Source organism: Notechis scutatus, chromosome 5, assembly GCF_049901735.1.
Source record: "Notechis scutatus isolate UNSWTSFEM ecotype Mainland chromosome 5, rNotScu1.2, whole genome shotgun sequence".
In the NCBI taxonomy this organism is placed as follows: Eukaryota; Metazoa; Chordata; class Lepidosauria; order Squamata; family Elapidae; genus Notechis; species Notechis scutatus.
In genome coordinates this window covers 50,831,897-50,851,712 of record NC_142013.1, presented here as the reverse complement: position 1 = coordinate 50,851,712, position 19,816 = coordinate 50,831,897, and the positions used below count along the sequence as shown (strand labels likewise).

Below are 19,816 nucleotides of genomic sequence, written 5' to 3'. Positions count from 1 at the left end.
TTAATTCTCTGAACCACATCATTTCACATCAGTTTGCCATCTGCCATCTGAGAATCAGTCGAGTTCTGGTATAGTAAACATTTCACGCTCTACAGTTCATATAGCTTCTTCATGCTCTAGATGTTGTAAAGACTCCCCACATTGTAATTTTCACCTGGATCATGGGGAACTAAAGATGAAGATTCTAGCCTTAGCTAGTTCAGGACTACAATTACTGCTAGCCATAAATATGATTTGATTTTGATGTTATGTACTATTCATTCGTGTATCAAAAGGAGATCCAATATCTCAATTTAACATCATGTGGAGATATAAAAAAAGTGGACTCTACTCCTATCGTTTCCAAGCAAGCGTGGAACAGATTACTATCTAAAATTGCACCTACCACTATTCAGTACAAAGAATACAGAGCTAAATCGATCTGTTACTCTGATCTGGTTTTTATGTCATGCCGTGTCATAGTTTAGCTTGTCTGGACATGGCTTATTGGCTTCTGAGAACCCAGCTGATTCTAGTATTCTATAGATGAATATTAAACAAATCATGAACTTAGCTTGATGTGCGAATTCAAACATTGGAAAGCAGTTTGATCCTGTTCAAGTAACAACTAATAAGAAACTTATTGTTTCAAGATAAAAAAGACTATTCTATGTTAACAGTATCAGTCCTAAAGTTTGAAGTCCTAGGGAAAAGAAATATCTTAACTTTCTTTCCATATGTTCTGGATGTGTGAAGATTGTAATCAGTGAACACTTCTGGGCAAGATAATAACTTCTGTGTTTATATAAATGTAATAAGCCACACTGGAACCCATGCCATAAGATACTATTAATTAGAAAACACTGTAGGAGAAATGCTGTGTTAATCTATGGTAGCATAGGAGTCGACCATATCTTCTCTAACTAACAAAATACTAAAAGCATTAGCTTTCATGAGTTGCAGTCTTTTGTTAAAACTTGTTAGAAAAAATGCTGCCAGACTCCTGTTGTTGTTGTTGTTGTTGTTGTTGTTGTTGTTGTTGTTTACTGTTTTTTTGTGTGATTCAGAATAGAATTTGTACAGGGTTACTTAATGCAAATAATTGTTGTCTTCAGGGGTGTAGAGGAATAGCAATGCTAATTTTGCCCATCTTTTTTTTCTCCATGACACTGTCATTTTCTTTGTGCCCAGTCAAGAAAACAAAAAATGTGTATGTGTAAGTTATCAACATCATTTTAATTCCAAGGTATTGTAGATGCAGCCTTGCAGCTTCTGTAATGTTATTTTTAATCTCAGCAAGAACATAGCAGTGCTACTGTTGGTTATGTCTCTTGGGCCTTTAATTCCAGAAGAAATATAAGGTTGCCTTTTTTCCCCGGCATGGAATCTCCTGTTGCATTATTATATGTGGTTGGTGTCTGGAAAAGGGCAGGAACATATGTGTCTTCAGTTAAATCATGGTGGGTGATTCTTTAAAGAAAGGATTCATATTTTTTCATTTGAAGGAAAAAACGTTTGAGGGCAAGAGTAGGAAAAAGAAATATGCAAGTTAGTGGTACGATAATAAGGATATTGACTAATATAATTGGTTAACTTAACATTATAGCAGATTTAGGCTCATAATGTTTTTGATAAATTCAGTAACAAACTAGGTCGTACTATATGTAAGCATTAGGTTTTTATTGGGAAATAAGAGAAAGAAACTTGTTAATTTTAACATTATGTTTAGTACATATGTTTCCACCCAGATCTGATATTTGGTGATGTTTCCATTCAGAATAATGTTGCCTTTTCAATTTAGGGAGTCAAATGTGACCAGTTTTCTTTTGAGCATCAATAAAGTATTTTTCTTGGGTTGTTTAGACAATAATTTTAAACGTTTCCTTTTAAGTAGAACAGACTTTTCTCTCCATTAAGAGAAGCATTTTACTAAACAAAAATGGTTATTGATATATGGATATTTATTTTCTTTTTTCTTTCAGGCACATCAGTTGGATTACTCAGCTCACTATGTCCGTCTCAGATTCCTCATAGGAAACCAACTGGAATGTTACATACCAAAGCCAGAAGAAGATATTTATGAATTGGTAATGTTAAGCTTACATAGTTGTCCTATATATATTGTTTTAAATAGAATTTAGAAAAAAAAAAGAGATTGATATTACCATATCTTGTCTCTTTGGTAGTGTTTATATTAAGAACTCTAAATATAGAGCAAGATAAATTGAGTTTGCATGTAGTGGAGCAAGAATATCCTTACTTTTAGTATTTTGTCCCATCCTTCAGAGAGTTCATAGAAGTAAATAGGCTGAGTGTTTATGGCTGAGCTAAGATCTCTAATGAGTGTGGAATTTGAATTCAAGTTGTGTTTAATAATGAGATCCAAGCTCTTCAGATATATTAGGGCTATAATATCCAGAATTCCCATCTGGATAACCCCTGTGTTTGCCTAGGAATTTGGACAATTGTAGTTTTAATACATGACACTAGATTATGAAATAAACTTTTTTTAGGACATGCTGACATTACTGTCACTCTTATTCATTACTATCTTAGTTTATATTGAGAAAGGGAAGGAAAAGAAGGAGGGAAATAAATATTATGGAAGGAAGAACTAAATTTAGACATTAAAGATGAAGAAAAAATATAACTTCAAAATATTATTAAATTTTATATTTTACAATCTTACAGTGTTCTGAAGTAATGTGACTGACAAGGCATATATACTGAACCCTAGAAGAAATGGCTGAGATTATGTGATTAAGAAGGAATATTGTGTAAATTTGGTTTATTAGCTGAAAACTACATGGTATATGTCCACGAGATTATCAGGTGTTGAGCTCCACATAACCCAATCAGAACTTTACATACTGTGATTTTTTTTTCATCCGTCTTCTCTCTACATTCAAAAAGGATGCTGCATGGAAAATGACAAGTAGCAGTATAATTCTATGTAACTAACTCTTTCTAAAAATGTATTGTGTTTTCAGCTATATAAAGAAATTGAAATTTGTGAAAAAATTACACAGCAAATTCAGCTTGAAAAATCTGACACATTGGATAATTATGGTGAGTTTGGGATATGTGTATTTGTATACATTTGTATATCAAGTTTTTGCTTACACAGGTATCATAAAATATTTTAATATTCACAACAGCAACTTTCTTCTATCTACTTCTATCTAGTAGCACCTAGAGGTGTTGATTGCAAGCCATGACATTCTATCCAAGTACTGGGGGTTTGGAATTATGAAGCTGTAATCTTTAAAAGCCTTATTGAATCTAGTCAGTAGTCATATCTGAGGACAATCATTTTAGGTGGCTAAGTTGACACTACTGGGCATCTTTTCCATTTTTAAAATACAGAAACAGGTCCTGTGGAAAAATAAGCCACTTCTCAGAAAGAAAGTAACTTTTCACACTGAAGCTAGGAGATAAAATTGTGTACTGCTAAGTATGAAAACATTAATCTTCAATGCTGAAACTTCCAGGAAATTTTACACTTCATATTTAACATTGTTATTTGATACATACTTACAACATATTTTCAAAACTACCCTGTTGGTTTGGATGCAAATAATAGTCTTTGAATTTAACAATAAACTTAGACAAAATATATGTATTATTATATTGTGTTTCCAGTTTACTTCAGTGAATAAACCATCTGTAGCATTTATCTTGAGTTCTGTGAGTTTTAATATTTAGCATTTTAAAATCCCTAAAAGGCTTATTATACAGCTGAGATATGGTATAACCCAGCAATGCTGGATTCATTTGAAGGTAAAGGTTTATATGATGAATATGTATTGGCTAAATTTTGACATTGGTTTATACAGTAACATGTTAATAGATCTTCCATGTAGGAGATACGCACACACACACACACACAAAAACATACACACACACACACACACACACACACACACATACACACAAAGGGTAAAAACCATTGTATTTTGCAACATTTTGAGTACGAAATTTTCCAAAAACAACCCCAAACCCTGCATTGAGTATGAAGCTGCTGCTTTGAATGAGTTGTTTTAAGGATTTGTGAGGTGCTTCTTGCTCATGTTAAAGATCATCCAAGCTAAAAATACTGAAAAGACTTCCAAAATGCTTCAAGTTTTTAAACTTGAAGCAGCAGTTCCTTACTTGGGAAATTTGATGCAACAATGCGCACAAAACATATTGTGTACGATTAAAGTGCATCATACAACATGGCGGTCACCATACATTGGTAAACCTCCATGTATTGAATACACTATTAAATTATAAATACAGTATGTAAATGCAATAATATATATTTATTAGGCTTCTTAAGCCACCTGGAAATGCAACACACCTATTCGTTTTATTTTCCATTACTAATTGGCAAAAAATGCCCCTCTTATTTGGCATTTATCACCCATTTCAGGGGCACAAAATTGGGTTCCTGGAGATAAAAACATGATGCTTCTAGACTGCATGAAGCCTGCAAGTTCTAGGTTGCCCATCTCTATTTGAAAGGAATATTACAAAAAAACCACCCCCACCACCAAGTACCGTATATGCCGGCGTATAAGACGACCCGGCGTATAAGGCGACCCCCAACATTTCCACTCAAAATATAGTTTGTTATATACTCGCCCCCTCTTCCGCACGCCTTCCACTTTTGCACTTTTTTTTTTTTTGAGGCACTTTTGCACCGTGGAAGCGAATCCTGTGAAGCCGAAAGGAGCAGCCAGCCTTCTCCCAGCTCCCAAGGAAAGCGAGGCTCGCACCGCCCGGGCTCCGCTGAGGTATCCGGCTGGGGCTGTCAGGAGTTGTTACCGCTGGCGGCATGCTCCAGTCCCGCGTTGCCTCGGGAAGGGAAAGGCAAAAAGGAAGAGCCGCGGCGGCGCTTTGCAATGGCAGCAGCGGCTCCTGGTTTTGTCTTTCCTTCCCGAGGCAACGCAGGACAGGAGCCGCGGAGCCGCGCCAGCGGTAACAACTCCTGACAGCCCCAGCCGGATACCTCAGCGGAGCTCAGGCGGTCGAGCCTCGTTTCCTTGGGAGCTGGGAGAAGGCTGGCTGCTCCTTTCGGCTTCACGGGATTCGTTTCCACGGTGCGCCAAAGTGCCTCAGCCGCGGGCAGCCGCAGTGCTTCCCAATTACTATTTGCCGGCGTATAAGATGACCCGGCATATAAGACGACCCCCCCAATTGGAGGCATGTTTTTCAGGGCAAAAAAGTCATCTTATACGCCGGCAAATACGGTACTTTTTCTATTGTAACGATAAGGCTGCTCCTGCTGCATATAGGTATATGCATTTATGTTTATTAAATTCATGCTATGCATAAAATCATAAAAAGCAACTATGGTTGCTTTTTCTATGGTCTTCCAAATTAAAGTATTCTCAGTAGATTGCTGTTCAACCAGCTAGTGAAAGTTAGCTTACAGTCTCTTTATAATTAATTTTACTGTGGAACTTTCAGGAGTCTTAAAACTTTTCAAAAAAAACTTTTCATACATTTTTTCAGTCTGACTTAACTGCTTACTATTTACTATTCCTGTTGTACAATCCAGTGAATGAAGCTCTTGATTTTTGTTGGTGTGATATATTTTCAGTATTAGAAAAAAGTGTTATATTCCATCTTACACAGCGTTTTTCAAGGCTAAACTTACTCTGCTCCTTCAGTCTATCTCTATGAGATCTTATATTTAGTCCCATCATCCTTGTGTTCTCTGAGCCTGAACCAGTTGTTACAAATCTGTCCTAAATTATAGTGCCTGAAATGGACATAGCAACTTAAGATGGCAGCTGATCAAAGCAGAGTGAAATGGAATAAATACTTTTCATGACTTGACACCTGATGTCATGATGCAGCCAAAAATTGCCTTTGCTCCGTTTGCAGCATCATCACTAGAATTATGTCACTGTGTATACTCCATTCCTAAATGTCATGTGGCAGTTCTAAGCAGCATTTTAAAATGCTAAGAACATTTTTTTCACTTGTTGACCTTTCTTTGGAAGTTCCTTAAGAAAAAGATATTATCAATTTATTAAAGCTTTCTTTTGGACCATTTATTCTTTCAGTTATTTTCAAGGTGGTATTCTTTGCAGTTGGCAAATCGTTTTCAGAGTTAGGGTTATTGACCTCTAGCTGTGTTTTTTCATCAATATCATGTGGTTCTGACAAAGTCAGCTCCAAAGCATTCTTTTCTCTACTTTCTCATGGCTTGGTGCATGTTTAGGTATAAATTATTTTACTCATTTATTTATTAAACAAATTTATATAGCTGCCCAGTTGACACATAGCTGACTCCAGGCGGTTTACATCAATGTTCAGAGAATTTACTTTCATTGTACATCCTTAATTTAAAAAATTAAAATTCTGTTTGCATCATGTTTTCTTGAAGGAAAACATTCCATCCTCTACATAGTCTGTCTGAAAGAATAATCTCTCATTTATCAATCCAAGGAAAGCCCATCCTGCACATGAACCATTACTGTAGCTTTGAAAGTAATGATGGTATCAATGACATCTTTAGTAAAAGCAATTAAGTTTTCAGCACACTTTTATAAAGCAGCAGATGGTCAATGACAGGCCTAATTCATGCCTAATCCTATTACTGTAGAATAATATAGATAATATTTCTAGCCAATTCCTTCCTTTCTCTTCAGGGACAATGTCCTTGCATTGTATACTGTAAATTATTCCTGATTTCTCTTCTTGAGTCTTTTGGTTTGCTTAAGATGTTTTAGAAGAATTTAGTTGGCTGTGTGCTACGGTGATGCCATGGAGTTGTTGTCTGTTGGTTATTTCAGAAATCCTTTTGATTTATGGGTGTTATCCTTTTCATAGGTTATACGGGTTGTGCTGAAGCAAATTATGTGGCTATACACTTTTTGATAAAATTGTGTCAGTATCTATTTTGTTAATAGATGTTTTATAGGTCTATTTTTTGTTTCTGGAAATAGTGGATTGCTGCACTGCAGTGTGTTTGAACTCATCTGAATGATGTTCTTTCATAATTTCTCTTATGGGAGTTGGCTTGTTGCTTTGCTAGTGGAGCACTCGGTTGCTTTATGTTATTTTCTGATAGTCCTAGATTTCTAATTTGCCATCATTTCCTGTTCTGATGAGGATATCTAGGAAGGTAATGTGTTCTTTTTTTTGTCTTCTCTTGTGAACATTATTTTTTTGAAGAGATTGTTAATTGTTTCACGTGTCTGCTCTAGTTGTTCCTTTTTTATTATGATGACGGTGACAACCACATAATGCATCCATACTTTGAATTGTATATTAAGCTTCTAGATATTGCACCACAGTCTCTGCTATGAATCCTAAGACTGATGATCCCATCCACTTTCATATCTGTTTTTCCATTTTATAATATTCCACTATAAATATTTTATACCTGAATCTCCAAACTAGCATCCAATCTACTAAAGCTGTTTCTCTCTTATACATGCTGCTGATTTTCCTGATGAATGCCAGATTTTAAAGCTGAATTTTAAAAACCAATTTGCAGTAGTATACGTAGATGACTGCAATCGAGTACACATGCTATTTAACATACCCAATTTTTCAGAGTTTTCCCAAAATGTACAATATGTGCTTTGTATATGTGAAGAACAGAACCATAACGTTTGACTCTAAGCAAAGAATATTTATGCTGGGAGAAGTGTTATAATCTGGAGAAATGGTTGTGTAACTGATGTCATTTATTCTATTATTCTGTTATTACTTGAATAAGGTGGACTTTTTCCCTTTTGGGGGGAGAAATCAGCAAAAAAATAGTTTGCTTACAGATAACCAAATGCTTCCTTTAAAATACTATTGCTTAAAATATTAACAAATATCTTTATTTTTTTATATTTTAACAGGTTTTTCTCTATCCTCTATAGAAGAAGAAGGGATTCGTCATCTCTACATCAACAGTGTCAAAGAAACAGGTCTGGCTTTTAAAAAAGGTAAGATGCTAGAACTTGTGTCATATGTTCTTTAAAATGTCTTTAGCATTCAAGGATTTCCCCCTCTCTATTATTCAAGAGTATACTATCTCTTGTACTATGTAAAAATAATTTGTGAATGGCTATAAGAAGCTGTCATTCTTCAAAATTATATACCGTATTTTTCGGAGTATAAGACATTCTGAAGTATAAGACACACCTAGCTTTTGGGGAGGAAAACAAGAAAAAAAAATCTGCCTCTGCCTCCCAGCAATTTGCTTCCTTGCAGCAAACAGCAAATAACCATTTCAGTTTCAGTTTGTTTCAGCACAGCCTGATTAGCACAAGCAGCTGATTGTTGGTTGGATCGGCCTCCTGACGATCAGCTATTTTAGGCTGCAGGAATTGCCATTGCCATTTGCCACCTCCGTGTGTCCCATTTGCAGCCTCCGTGTATCCTGTTTTCAGTCTCCACGCACCACATTTTCTGCCCGTTCTGATCAGCAGGAATTGGAATGGTCGGAAAATGGGGGGGGGGGGGTGGAATTGCAAATTGCTGGGAGGCAGAGGCCAAAGGGTGGGGGCCAGCAGGTGGGTGGGGCTTCGGCAACAATCACTGTGTAAGATGCACAGACATTTCCACCCACTTTTGGGGGTGGAAAAAGTATGTCTTATACTCCGAAAAATATGGTATCTATCCATTATCTTTTAGATATTATATATAATAATGGGTTGGTGTACACTTTCTTTTTGCCATTGAAAATTAATTATCTTAAATTTACTATATCTTTAGACATCTTTCTATTTTAACAAAGAATTCAAGTATTCTAGAGAGCTCAGGAAGTGTGGGTAGGTGTAGAATATTCCCCTTTAGTTGTTTGTCTAATGACCGGATAAGGGCAGTAATATCTTAAAAATAAAAGAAAAAGGAATTTTAAATGTTAATAGCAATATAAATGTCTAAAGTCCATCCTAAAGACATGTGCAAAAGGAACTATATAGCCTGTATTCCAAAGGAATTTACCCTTGAAAACCTTGATACTTTGTTTTCTGGGAAGGTTATATATTGAATTGGATTATGCGTAGAGTTAGACCCCCTGCAATTACATTTAGTTTGGCATGACTAAATTGTTCTAGATCTCGTGATCTGTTCTAATTGTCGTGGCATAGCTGCAGTACCAGATGGAGTGGACATTTTAAATTGTGATAACAACAACATGAATAAATCTCTGAAATAGACTGGCTCCAAAAGGAGTATGACAGGCTGTATACTCTCCCCTCATTAATTCACTCTATATGCAGAAAAGATTGAATACTTATACACCAAAGTCATCTTGTAAATGGCATGGTTCTGACCATTCTCATGAAGCACTGGCTCATCTTCCCACCAAAGTGGTACCTATTTATCTACTCCCATATAACATGCTTTCAAACTGCTAGGTGGGCAGAAGCTAAGGCAAATGATGGGAGCTCACTCCACCACTTGGTGCTAGAACTCAAATCTCCTGAGAAAGACCATCTCTAGCATTATTAAGTCACAGAATCACCATGCCTCCATAATTTCAAAGTATTTGTGTAGGAATAGAATAGCTGAAATGACATCTTTACAATCTGTGCTTGGTACTTGGCTGTCATATATGCCAAGATTTACTGTGACTCCGATACTGTTGGACTAGAATAGTACAGTAGAATGCATCTGTGAATAGTGTCTGAAACTGTTTCATTAAGGATCAGTAAAATGCTTCTTATCTCAAAATACAGAAATGTACAGGAAATGAAAGGATTTGTTCTTGGGTGTCTATGGCTTAAGGAAATTAAAAACCCTAACATCTAGGTACAGGGCACCCCTAGTTGAACTTTAATATGTTCCTTTTCAGGCCTGAAACCAGGTGATGAAATTGTTGAAATTAATAAGAAGCCTGCTGAAGACCTGAACTCAGCCGTGCTAAGAGATTTTCTTGTTCAGCCTTCTCTGTGCCTTATTGTACAGACTTATCCTGAGAGAGAGGCAGGCCAGAATCGAATATACTTACCACCTCGGAGGATAGATGGTTCTTTTGACTTGACTGACAGTCCATTAAAGTCTGTATGCAGCACCCAAGGTATTCATATGAGATTAGTTTACATTAAAATCTCTCTCAAGCATGCTGTATGTAACCACTTAAGAGTACAAAGTGCTCCAGACCTTTGTGTAAGCAAATTCTGGGTTATGCTTATTGTTTCACCATGTAAAAGTGCTAGATATTAGTATTATTTAATAGTTCAAAATGAGGTAGCTACAGTTGGAAGTGATTTGTCATATATGATATTAGTTGTTCCAAAATAATCAATCGTAGTGCTGGATTAAAAAGGGCAGTGACTTTCTGTTTATATGCTGGACTACAGGATGTTAAGAACAGATTCCAATTTTTTAAATTCTTTTCTTTGAAGAGACTCATTCTTTCTGTGTATAGAAATTCACAATTGGATGGCGAAGAGCATAACAAAAAATACCTGTGGGGAATTTTTCTGCATGTATGCATACTTGTCAGAAACAGTTTAACCCAATTAAAGAACTTATTGAGTGTAAATATAAACTATACAGACTGGCTAAAAAAGTAATTATAAAAAGATAATGTCATTGTAAAAACATGGAGTTTGTCTATAAAGATGTAGAAAATGAAACAGAAGTGGCTATATTTATAAAATAAAATTTAAAAAATATAGGTGGATAACTGTACATCTATCTCCCTGCTAGTTGGCAGCACCTAGCCAATCTTGAAAAACTAAGCAGGTTTCACCTATTTTGTACTTAGGACACCGAAGACAGCAAAGACAATTCAACATATGGAATTCAAATATATGGAAGTCAGTAGGAGTCAATCTTGACTTGAGGACATGTTACTGTTTACAAATTTCTTTTATTCTATATCATAGGCATGTTCTAAAGAAACTTGATAAAAAATAGACTGGGTTTTTTTTTTTTTGGAAACTACAGCTTGGTCTTCTGTCTCATATAGGAGAAAAACATACTTACATCAAAATATATTCGGCCACAAGATGTCAGTAGTGACCTATATGGAAATTCTTCATAGAATTATTTGTTACACTAAGTACACTTGACAATAATAAAACAAAACTAAAAGGGGGTTATTTACAATGCAGTGAAAATAGGCCTTCAAGTGCACTGTATGCACATTTTATATAATTTAGGAGATAAGTCCCTTTGTATTCACAGAATGTAGACTGTGTGGGTCTTTTACTGGTGTTCAGCATTAGAAGAGTATTAAACATGTTCTATAATTTATGCCCAATGTATGTCTACTCAGAAAAATCATTAAATGAGGAAAGGAGGAGGAATTTATTTATCACATAAGATATGATGTGCATTAGCTGCAGAAAATTATTTACAGAGTATAGAATTTTTCTTCATACCTTCACTGAACATAATCCTTAACATGGAAAAATACAGTAATAATATTATCATACTTGTTAATACTATACAGTTAATACTGTACTTATACGCCTTGTATGTTTGCAAGCGATCAGGGCCATCCAGAAATAAGGATTGAGATATATGTGTGTGTATATAACTTTGAGTGTGCATGAACGTACATGCATTCATTCATTCATTGAGTCATTCATTCCAGGAGCCACCCATTATACAGATCACAGTGAATATGCAACTGTATTTGATATTATTTAGGGAGGCAATATCTGGTTTAATCTCAAGGGTAGCCACAGGCTGTGGTTTAATTCCTACTCTGCTAACATCCTGTGTTTCTTTGTTGTTTTTCCTGAGTAACAATCATGTTCAGTCAGAAAAGGCAAGGAGATGTTCGAAAAATCAGATCATCTAGATTGCATCAATATAACAATTAAGCTGAGGTGATTTGAATCTCCAAATTTTGAATTTGCATACTGATGAAAAAAGCAAAGGAGGGTGGAAAAAAGGAAAATAGAACAGGAATACTGTTTAGCTCTTAGCAGCAACCGAATCTTTGAGCTAGGTACTGTACTAGGAGAGGAAAGTTTAATTTGGTTCCAAATCACCCCAAAATCTAAATATCATATTGGAGCCTCACTCCAAAAGGCAGCAGCCTCCTAAACATATTGTAAAAGTAGGTAGAAAAGATAAGCTAAATTCAATACTAATATTAATGGTTTTATTTTAATTAGATGGCTAATTAAGAGAATGTAGCATCATTTATTTGTGTTCAACAAGGAAGTTTTTATTGAGGGGCAAAAAAATTTAAAGCTACAAAAGGCCTATGGAGATTCTCAGTCATCCAGGTCATGGTTGTTCCAAAGATGCTTTTTCAAGAAGAAGCTTCTTAAATGAGCAATCAAATGTCTTCAAAGAAAAACCAGAAAGTCCAGTTGCCTCTTGAAAAAGCACATTTGGGACTACAAAAGGCCTCTCCACTTTGAGTGACAGCAGGTTGCATACCTTTGTTGCATAGCAATAAAGCACTTGGATTCAGAACATTTGACAGCATAGATTCTGAGTGCATTTGTGCTATATAACATACTAAGAGGATATTACAAGTGTATGGATAACAGTAGTGATTAAAAAACAACAACAAAGTTTAAATGTGAATAGCATGTAGTATCTTAGCAGCAGAATTCACTAGTCATGCCTTTGGTGAAGCAAAACAATTGTCAAATATACTCCTTGTAGAAACCAAAAGTGCAGTGAGTCCTATGACTACAGAACACATGGGTAGGTGTTTTAGGAAGCCAAACTTTTTCTATCACTTGTTCTTGTGCTATTCATCTTTCTATACCATAGTTTTGATGTGGTAGAAATAATAAATTCTAGTAATGTATATGTTTTTAGAGAGATTCTTCCACACTGAAAGGACTTTTCTATTGAAGCCATTTGCCCTGCCTCATCTGATAGGATGGGGAGAAGGAATTCATTCAAATAACCTGGCTAAAAATCTTCAAGGCTTGGGAAGTTGTTAAACTCATTTTGAATTGGACTAGGCAATCTTACTGCCTTATTTGGGCTACCTGAAATTTAGTTTAGATATGGAAGTGTTTTAATATACTTGTTTACATTTTAAGGTGTATCTATATATCCACATACATACATGTATACACATACATAAGCACATTTACTTTAAAGAAGAATATATATATATATTAAAATTAAAATTATATGCTTTATTTAGTTTCAACAGTAAATTAAATCTAGACAATGTTGCCCAGTTTTGCTTCTCTTTTGGTTCAAAGAATCAAAACTAATTTGAAGGTTAAGAATTGACAAGTTTAAGACTTAGATCTGTAATATACACATTCTTCCATGAATGCTTTTTATATAACAATCCAAGATTGTTAAATCCTATGTTCTTTGATTTGAGGGACAAGGTTTAACCAAATGTTAATATTTTTAACTCTCAATTGCTTTCCAGGGACCTGTTTCATTATACTAATAATATTTAATATAAATAATCTTCTCTGAAATTATATAGCCCAGATTTGATAATCCTAACATGATCTAATTTATTCATCTTTTATTACTATGGACAATATTTTTATTTTATGAAAAGACAAACTATTGAAGCTTGCATCTATAATTAATATTACAAGATAAACATTAAAAGACCTACATTTGCCATCTTCAACTGCCAATATTTTACTTAATTTTTCATTAATGTCAATTTTCCTCACCCAGTCCTCATACCTTTAATGTAGTCCAAAGATAATTTATTTTTTAATGGCAGGAAATTTCATAGTCTGAAGTCTATGCTACATCTTCTATAACATGAAGAGATAAATAAAAATGAACCATAAATACAAAGTAAATACAACAAAATAGGGCAAGTGCTCCACTACAGTTGGTAGAAATCGTATGAATAGCTTGTATTTTTAAATAATAATATGCTGGAGGATAATTGAAGTAAAGAATTTATGTTTTTAAGAATAGAAGGCATTAATGGTAGTTCTTTATAACTCAAGATTCAAAATAGCTCTCTTTGGGGGAATAATGTCTCTATTGCAAGAAGCAGATTACTGTATGGTATTTTTTTGTGTAACAGAAAGAAAGTGCAGATAGTTATAAAAAGTTCATTACCATCAGCTAAGAAATTAATATTGACTTGATTTAAAGTCACTTCTCCATTTCAAATGAAGTTATTACAGCCTCATATATATGACATATCACAGATATATGACATTGTTTTAGCTATTTCTATAGAAGCTTTAAACTTTTTATTTTTAGAAAGGAGTCCATTGTTAGTTGAAAGCTGAGTATTTTGATATCTCAGGATTGGAATACTATAAATAGATGAAATGGAATGTACAACAGAGTAAAAATGCATCTCTGCTCAGATCTACTTATATAACCTTATTGAGATCTACTTTCAAAACTATTCCTGTACTCATAGGCAACATGGTCTAATAATATATATATAATGTCATTAGTGTTTCTATGACAAGTAGATACATTTTGTATTTTAATTCTTTGGAGTTCAGAAACCAGTTTTGTCATATATTCCAACTTGTTTGATCCCTAGGATTTGTTTATACACACACAGAGAAAGAGGGAGGATGAGGAGGAGAGAAAAATATACGAGATATCAGTTCTATGTGGTAAAATATCAGGAAAAGAATTATTTTGATCTGAACCTACTATTTACATGATGCTAGGATCTGGTAAAAAAAATCCTGCATTTTTTGAGAGCTTGCCAACATTAGAGAAGAGAAGAGAAAATTTTTCTTTTCATTTCTTTTTGTTTTGTTTTGTTTATAAACTGTTTTTTTGTATTGGCATTGAAATGTTACCCATTTCATTCTTCTTTTGCATCCTGGCAGGGCCCTTGCTCAGCAATGATCAAGACAACTGTATCTCAATACGTATCTCATCTCTAGAAGAGGCAGAAGTGAACATCTTGGAATTCTCTAATGAGAGTGATAAAACAAGCAAGGTGTGAAACTCTCATTTTCACATTGTAAATAGTAAAATCTCTGCTGGCTCAAACTTGGAATGCCAATTTCACAAGAATGTGATTAGAGGATAGCTTCCAGAAGAATATCTTTCTTTTTTTCCTACTTACAATTAATATGAAATAAAACCAATTAGTGGCTTGATTTATAGCTCATTATCACTTGCTAAATCCAAGTGTTTCTGTCTTGCCCATAATAAGTACAAGAGCTATGGATCCTAATAACTACCATAAGTTTCAAGCATTGATATTGCCCCTTTTTAGCGTGTCACATTTTGAATGGCACAATTTTACACACATGTATGTAGGCTGCCATTTTGTGTTTGTGTGTGTGTGCATGTGTAAAGTTGTACCACAGTTTTCATGGAAAGAACCTAATTGGAAAGTTATTTCAGGGCCATCTACCTTTGACTGAAGTAGAACACAACAATTGTATTAAAGTGACTGAACAAATGGATTTCTAATTGCTGACCATTATCATATGAGCTTGCCCATTTGATTTTTTTATCTGATAGCTTAGTGTGAAGTTTGTTATCTTGAAAGTCTTCTAAAGGTACATGTATGTGAAATACGATTTAATGATATTTATGATACCAATGCCACATCTGATGTTTGATTTTTATTAGGAATGTTATTCATATTGAATTTTCATCAAGACTAAAGCTTATTCTATTTAAATGCAGTTTAAATAAAATAAAATAAACTTCACTAATTTAATTTGATTTTAATTTGACACTTTTTGTCCACTGGTCTTTTCCTTTGGGACATAGTTTTGTTTGCTTTGAGAACAAAGCCCTCAATCTATACAATCCTGATGCTTGGAAATGATGCAACCCCCAAGTAAATTGCAATACAATATGCAATATGCAATATTCCTCCCTTACATAAACATCATTCTTCTGAAGGAAATGCGTTGTCTCAAATGCGTTGTATGCTGCCATATGGGAAGAACACATTAATGCATATTACTATGTGGCAGGACAATATATTTGCTGATATTCCAAAGCATGAACAAATGGCAACAAAGATAAATCCATTGGCATGTGTAAATAATCCCTGTAAGAGAGGTGGAATATCTATTTGAAAACACAATAATGTAATGAATTTACCCTGTGAGAGTTGGGTCTGACCTATGAAGTAATGTACTAATACTGTTGCCATTGTATCATAGTGGAAAGGAAGGAAAATGCATTTGGCCTCTGACTTCCTTCCACTTTGACATATAAGCCTGTAGCCTTTCTTCTGATAGCTAGTTTTAGACAGTGGAAATGAGCTAGCAGAAGGCAATCTCAAGTTTGAAGCAGTTGCAGCACTCATTCCAGCTGCTAAAGCTCAAATGCTTTGTCTTGCAAAAGACAGTGAGTTTGTCCTTGGTGTTATGGAAAACCAATTATAGGTAAGTAATGCTGTATGTTTAAGTTCAAAAGAGAAGAGAAATATTAACTTCTCTTAAGGTATGCCTTTGTTGTATTAGTGTGAGCTTGGACAGTATAGCATTGTTTCTTTGATGTTATTTACTTTTAAAGTGATTTATTAATTGAAACAGTTTCTAAATAATCTACTGCTATTTTGTCTTTTAAAAATTCTTGTATTTCACAGGGACTGGGGTGCTTCTCAAGTAGCTGGTTTCTTTTCTTTTTACTTTTTCATATATAAGGTTTCATTTCAAGCTCTATAAATAGAAAATTAGGGAAAAATGCAAAACTTTAGTAAATGATTTATGACCAACTTACTTAAAGTAGTTGGGTCATTAATAATCACTTGGCTTAATTAAACCACCCATTTTATTTATAATTGTAATCTCAGGGAGAATGATACATTTAGGAATAGAAAATTAATTCAAGATTTAGCAGTAGAGAAACATTGTATAAATGAATATTTTAGTGTGTTCTCTCATATGTTGAAATGCATATTTTGTTCTTTTAAATTGATGATATAGAATGTTAAATGGGCTATATGGGTTATTCTACAATATCTACTTTGGAGTTGATGTTAAATGTATACTTTAACAGTTCCTTTATGATAGAACTATATAATTTAACTTAGTTCCTGCTTACTATTCTATCTTATTGTGCTCATACATAATTTAAGAGGCTAAAGCAGGATTTCCCAAAGTGGTTAATATCAATCTCCAAAGGTTTTGTTATTGCTGGTACTATTATCATTGTTTGTAATACTATTAGTTAAAGTAGTATTTATTATTTTAATATATTAAATGTTTGGGGATTGATAAACAATCTAAAACTCCATGTAGAGGTTAATAGCTGAAGAGTTTAGATTTTCTCTGGTTTATGCTCAAAATATGTCAGCATATTTACTCCTGCCATCATGTCCGATGAAGTAGGGGGGGGGGGTTGGGGGGGGGGGGGGGGGGGGGGGGGGGGGGGTTTTTTTGGGGGGGGTTTTTTTTTTTTTACTGTAGAAAGTAAGGAATTTGCTTAACTTTGAGGGAAATATACTGGAATTGTTCCCTAGACAAAAGAGACTGAAACATTTTTTAAGTCCAGAACAGATGATGCCTCCCTTACCTGCTGAAGAAAGAAGAGATACAGCACAATCAGAATTGCAAGATTTTGTTATTACAACCAATTTCAATAAAAATAGCCTTCTTGTGATTTCCTGGTCTGGTTTACCTAGTGCAGCTTATGGTAACTGTTGTCTGACACTTATGGATTGCACCAGAATTTGGAAAGGCTATTCATCTGGTTAAGATATTTTACTTTATTTCTAATTCTGCTTTTAGTATAAATTATTCTAAGTTGCATAGACTTACTAAAGAATAATATTTTCCTGAAGTACATTCTGACAGCTGAAATTAAAAGATTTGAGAAATTTTACATTGAATTGTTTTATAATCAGGTAAGAGTATAATTTTGATTATAGAATTGGTAAAGGAAAGAGGCATTTCTAATTCGGTTCATTGTGTACCTTTGTTTTGCAACCAACTTCTTTTGTGCCTTTGAGTCAGTGTTGACTCCTGGTGACTACCTGAACTTCTGCTTTCTGCAGCTTTTTTTTCCCCAAAGATTTTTGGATTGTTGTGCCATTCCCTATTTTAAAGGGCTGAGAGACAGTGACGGGACCAAAGTCACCCAGTTGGGATAATGCTATAGGCAGGATTAGAATCACAGTCTCATGGTTTTTGGCATGATGCCTTCATCACTACATCAGACTGACTGTCTGCAATTGATTATGCACACTATCAATGCAAATGAATAGTAAGCAGGAACTCTTAACGAATAAGTAGAAAAATAATATTTTCTTTGGCATGTAATCTTTTGCAAGGAAATGATATTTGTCAAAATGGTGGCATCTAAAATATGCTTGTTTGTTTTGTGAAAGCTAGAGATTGTGGGTCAAGAAAAACATAATAAATTGTGTGCAGTAGGAATAGTTTTCTTTAAAATGAGAGTAGTGAAGCAAGAAGGTATAGCATCATGAATGAATGTGGGCAAAATAAATAAGAACTGAATGCAAATGTGAGTGACCAGTATGAAATATATAAGAAGTATGTTATTTGGCCATTTACGATATAAAGTGAAGGAATTAGAATAAATATTTAAAACAAATATATGAAGGAGTGGGATTGAAAAGAAGGAAGACACTGAAAAAATGGTAGTTGGACAGTTCTGAAGAGTACATCAAAAAGACAAAAGTGAGAAGTTTAACAAACACAATGCAATGTGAAGATATTGTGGAACCAAGTATAGAAAGTATGGAGATGTATAATGAATGATGTTTACATAAAAAAATATTATATAATTTGTTTCTTAACAAAATATTTTCTGGAATCAATTGCAGATTTATATTTTTAAAGTTTTGGTACAATATGTCACAGTTTGCTTTAATTTTCATCTTGGAACAGGAAAATGTACTTTAAGATGTCTGACTCAAAAGAATTATAATTATGACATTTTGAATTCTGGAAATAATCATTTGTTTTAATTTTATAGAGTACGGAACAGGTGGCTGCTTTTTGTCGCAGTCTTCATGAGATGAATCCATCTGACCCTAATGTGATCATTCAGGAATCTACTGGACCTCAGCAATCTACTACAAGACAGCTAACTGATGCTGATAAACTGCGCAAAGTTATTTGTGAACTACTTGAAACAGAATGCACATATGTCAAGGTGATATGCTGTTATGTATTAATTTGCATGTCAAGAAGTGTGGACAAGAGTCACAAACATGACCCATTCTAGCATTTTTCTAGACTTAACCCATAATACTCACGAGTATCATCTCTGCTTTTCTCCTCCTCTATTCTGTCATGCTAACATTAGCTTAAGCAGAAATAAGATAACATTGACTCTTTAAACATGTCTTCAAAGAAAAAAGATCGAGTCCTTTGCTTTATCTCTTTCCTGTTCTCTCTTTATTCTGCTGCCATCAGATTTTAGAAAAAGACCAAGAGTGCCTCTTTGTTAGCAGTAGTAAAATCAAAGCTGCCCATTGTTTCCTCTCTTTCTTTAGAATAAGAGTTTTCTGTCCTTCACTCTGCTAATAGAGGATCTAAAGTTCGATGCATCCAGTTTAGTCATGCTTATAATAACCAGTTGATCGAGGTTTATTGGAGTAGAGTTAGCAACTGCAAAAGAAAGGGGAGTAAGTTGCAGATCTCAAATATAAAATAAAAAGTTAAATACTACCTATAGTATACTCCTCATTTAAAAACAGAAATTGGGACTGGAATTTCTGTTGCTAAGTGACACGGTCATAAAGTAGGATTTCCTATGACGATGCCACTTAGAAATGGCAGTTCCAATACTTCCAGTTGTACTTGTTAAATGAATCCTATGCCATTATTAAACGCGATAGCATGTCTCACCATTTGCAACCTCCTGGTAGTTTTCCCACTGGCCTTTTTTGTGGGAAGCTGTCAGTGAAGGTTGCAAATGGCAATCACATGGCTGCGGGGTGCTGTAATGTCATACTTGAGAGCTGGTTGCCCATGTAACTGTGGAAACATTGCAATTTCAGCTAAGTGGA

At 34.5% G+C, this 19,816-nt stretch overlaps 1 protein-coding gene across 8 annotated transcripts in view; it reads left to right on the top strand.

Annotated features, from left to right (window-relative positions):
• Positions 1-19,816, top strand: part of TIAM1 (TIAM Rac1 associated GEF 1) — a 222,692-nt gene that overhangs the window by 183,597 nt on the left and 19,279 nt on the right. For all 8 annotated transcript variants that reach the window (XM_087966684.1, XM_087966680.1, XM_087966681.1 and 5 more), the window contains 6 exons: positions 1,962-2,066; positions 2,970-3,048; positions 7,830-7,916; positions 9,773-9,997; positions 14,694-14,806; positions 18,778-18,957. In XM_087966684.1, the coding sequence (XP_087822810.1) occupies positions 1,962-2,066; positions 2,970-3,048; positions 7,830-7,916; positions 9,773-9,997; positions 14,694-14,806; positions 18,778-18,957 (789 nt within the window). The remainder of the gene's footprint in view (positions 1-1,961; positions 2,067-2,969; positions 3,049-7,829; positions 7,917-9,772; positions 9,998-14,693; positions 14,807-18,777; positions 18,958-19,816) is intronic.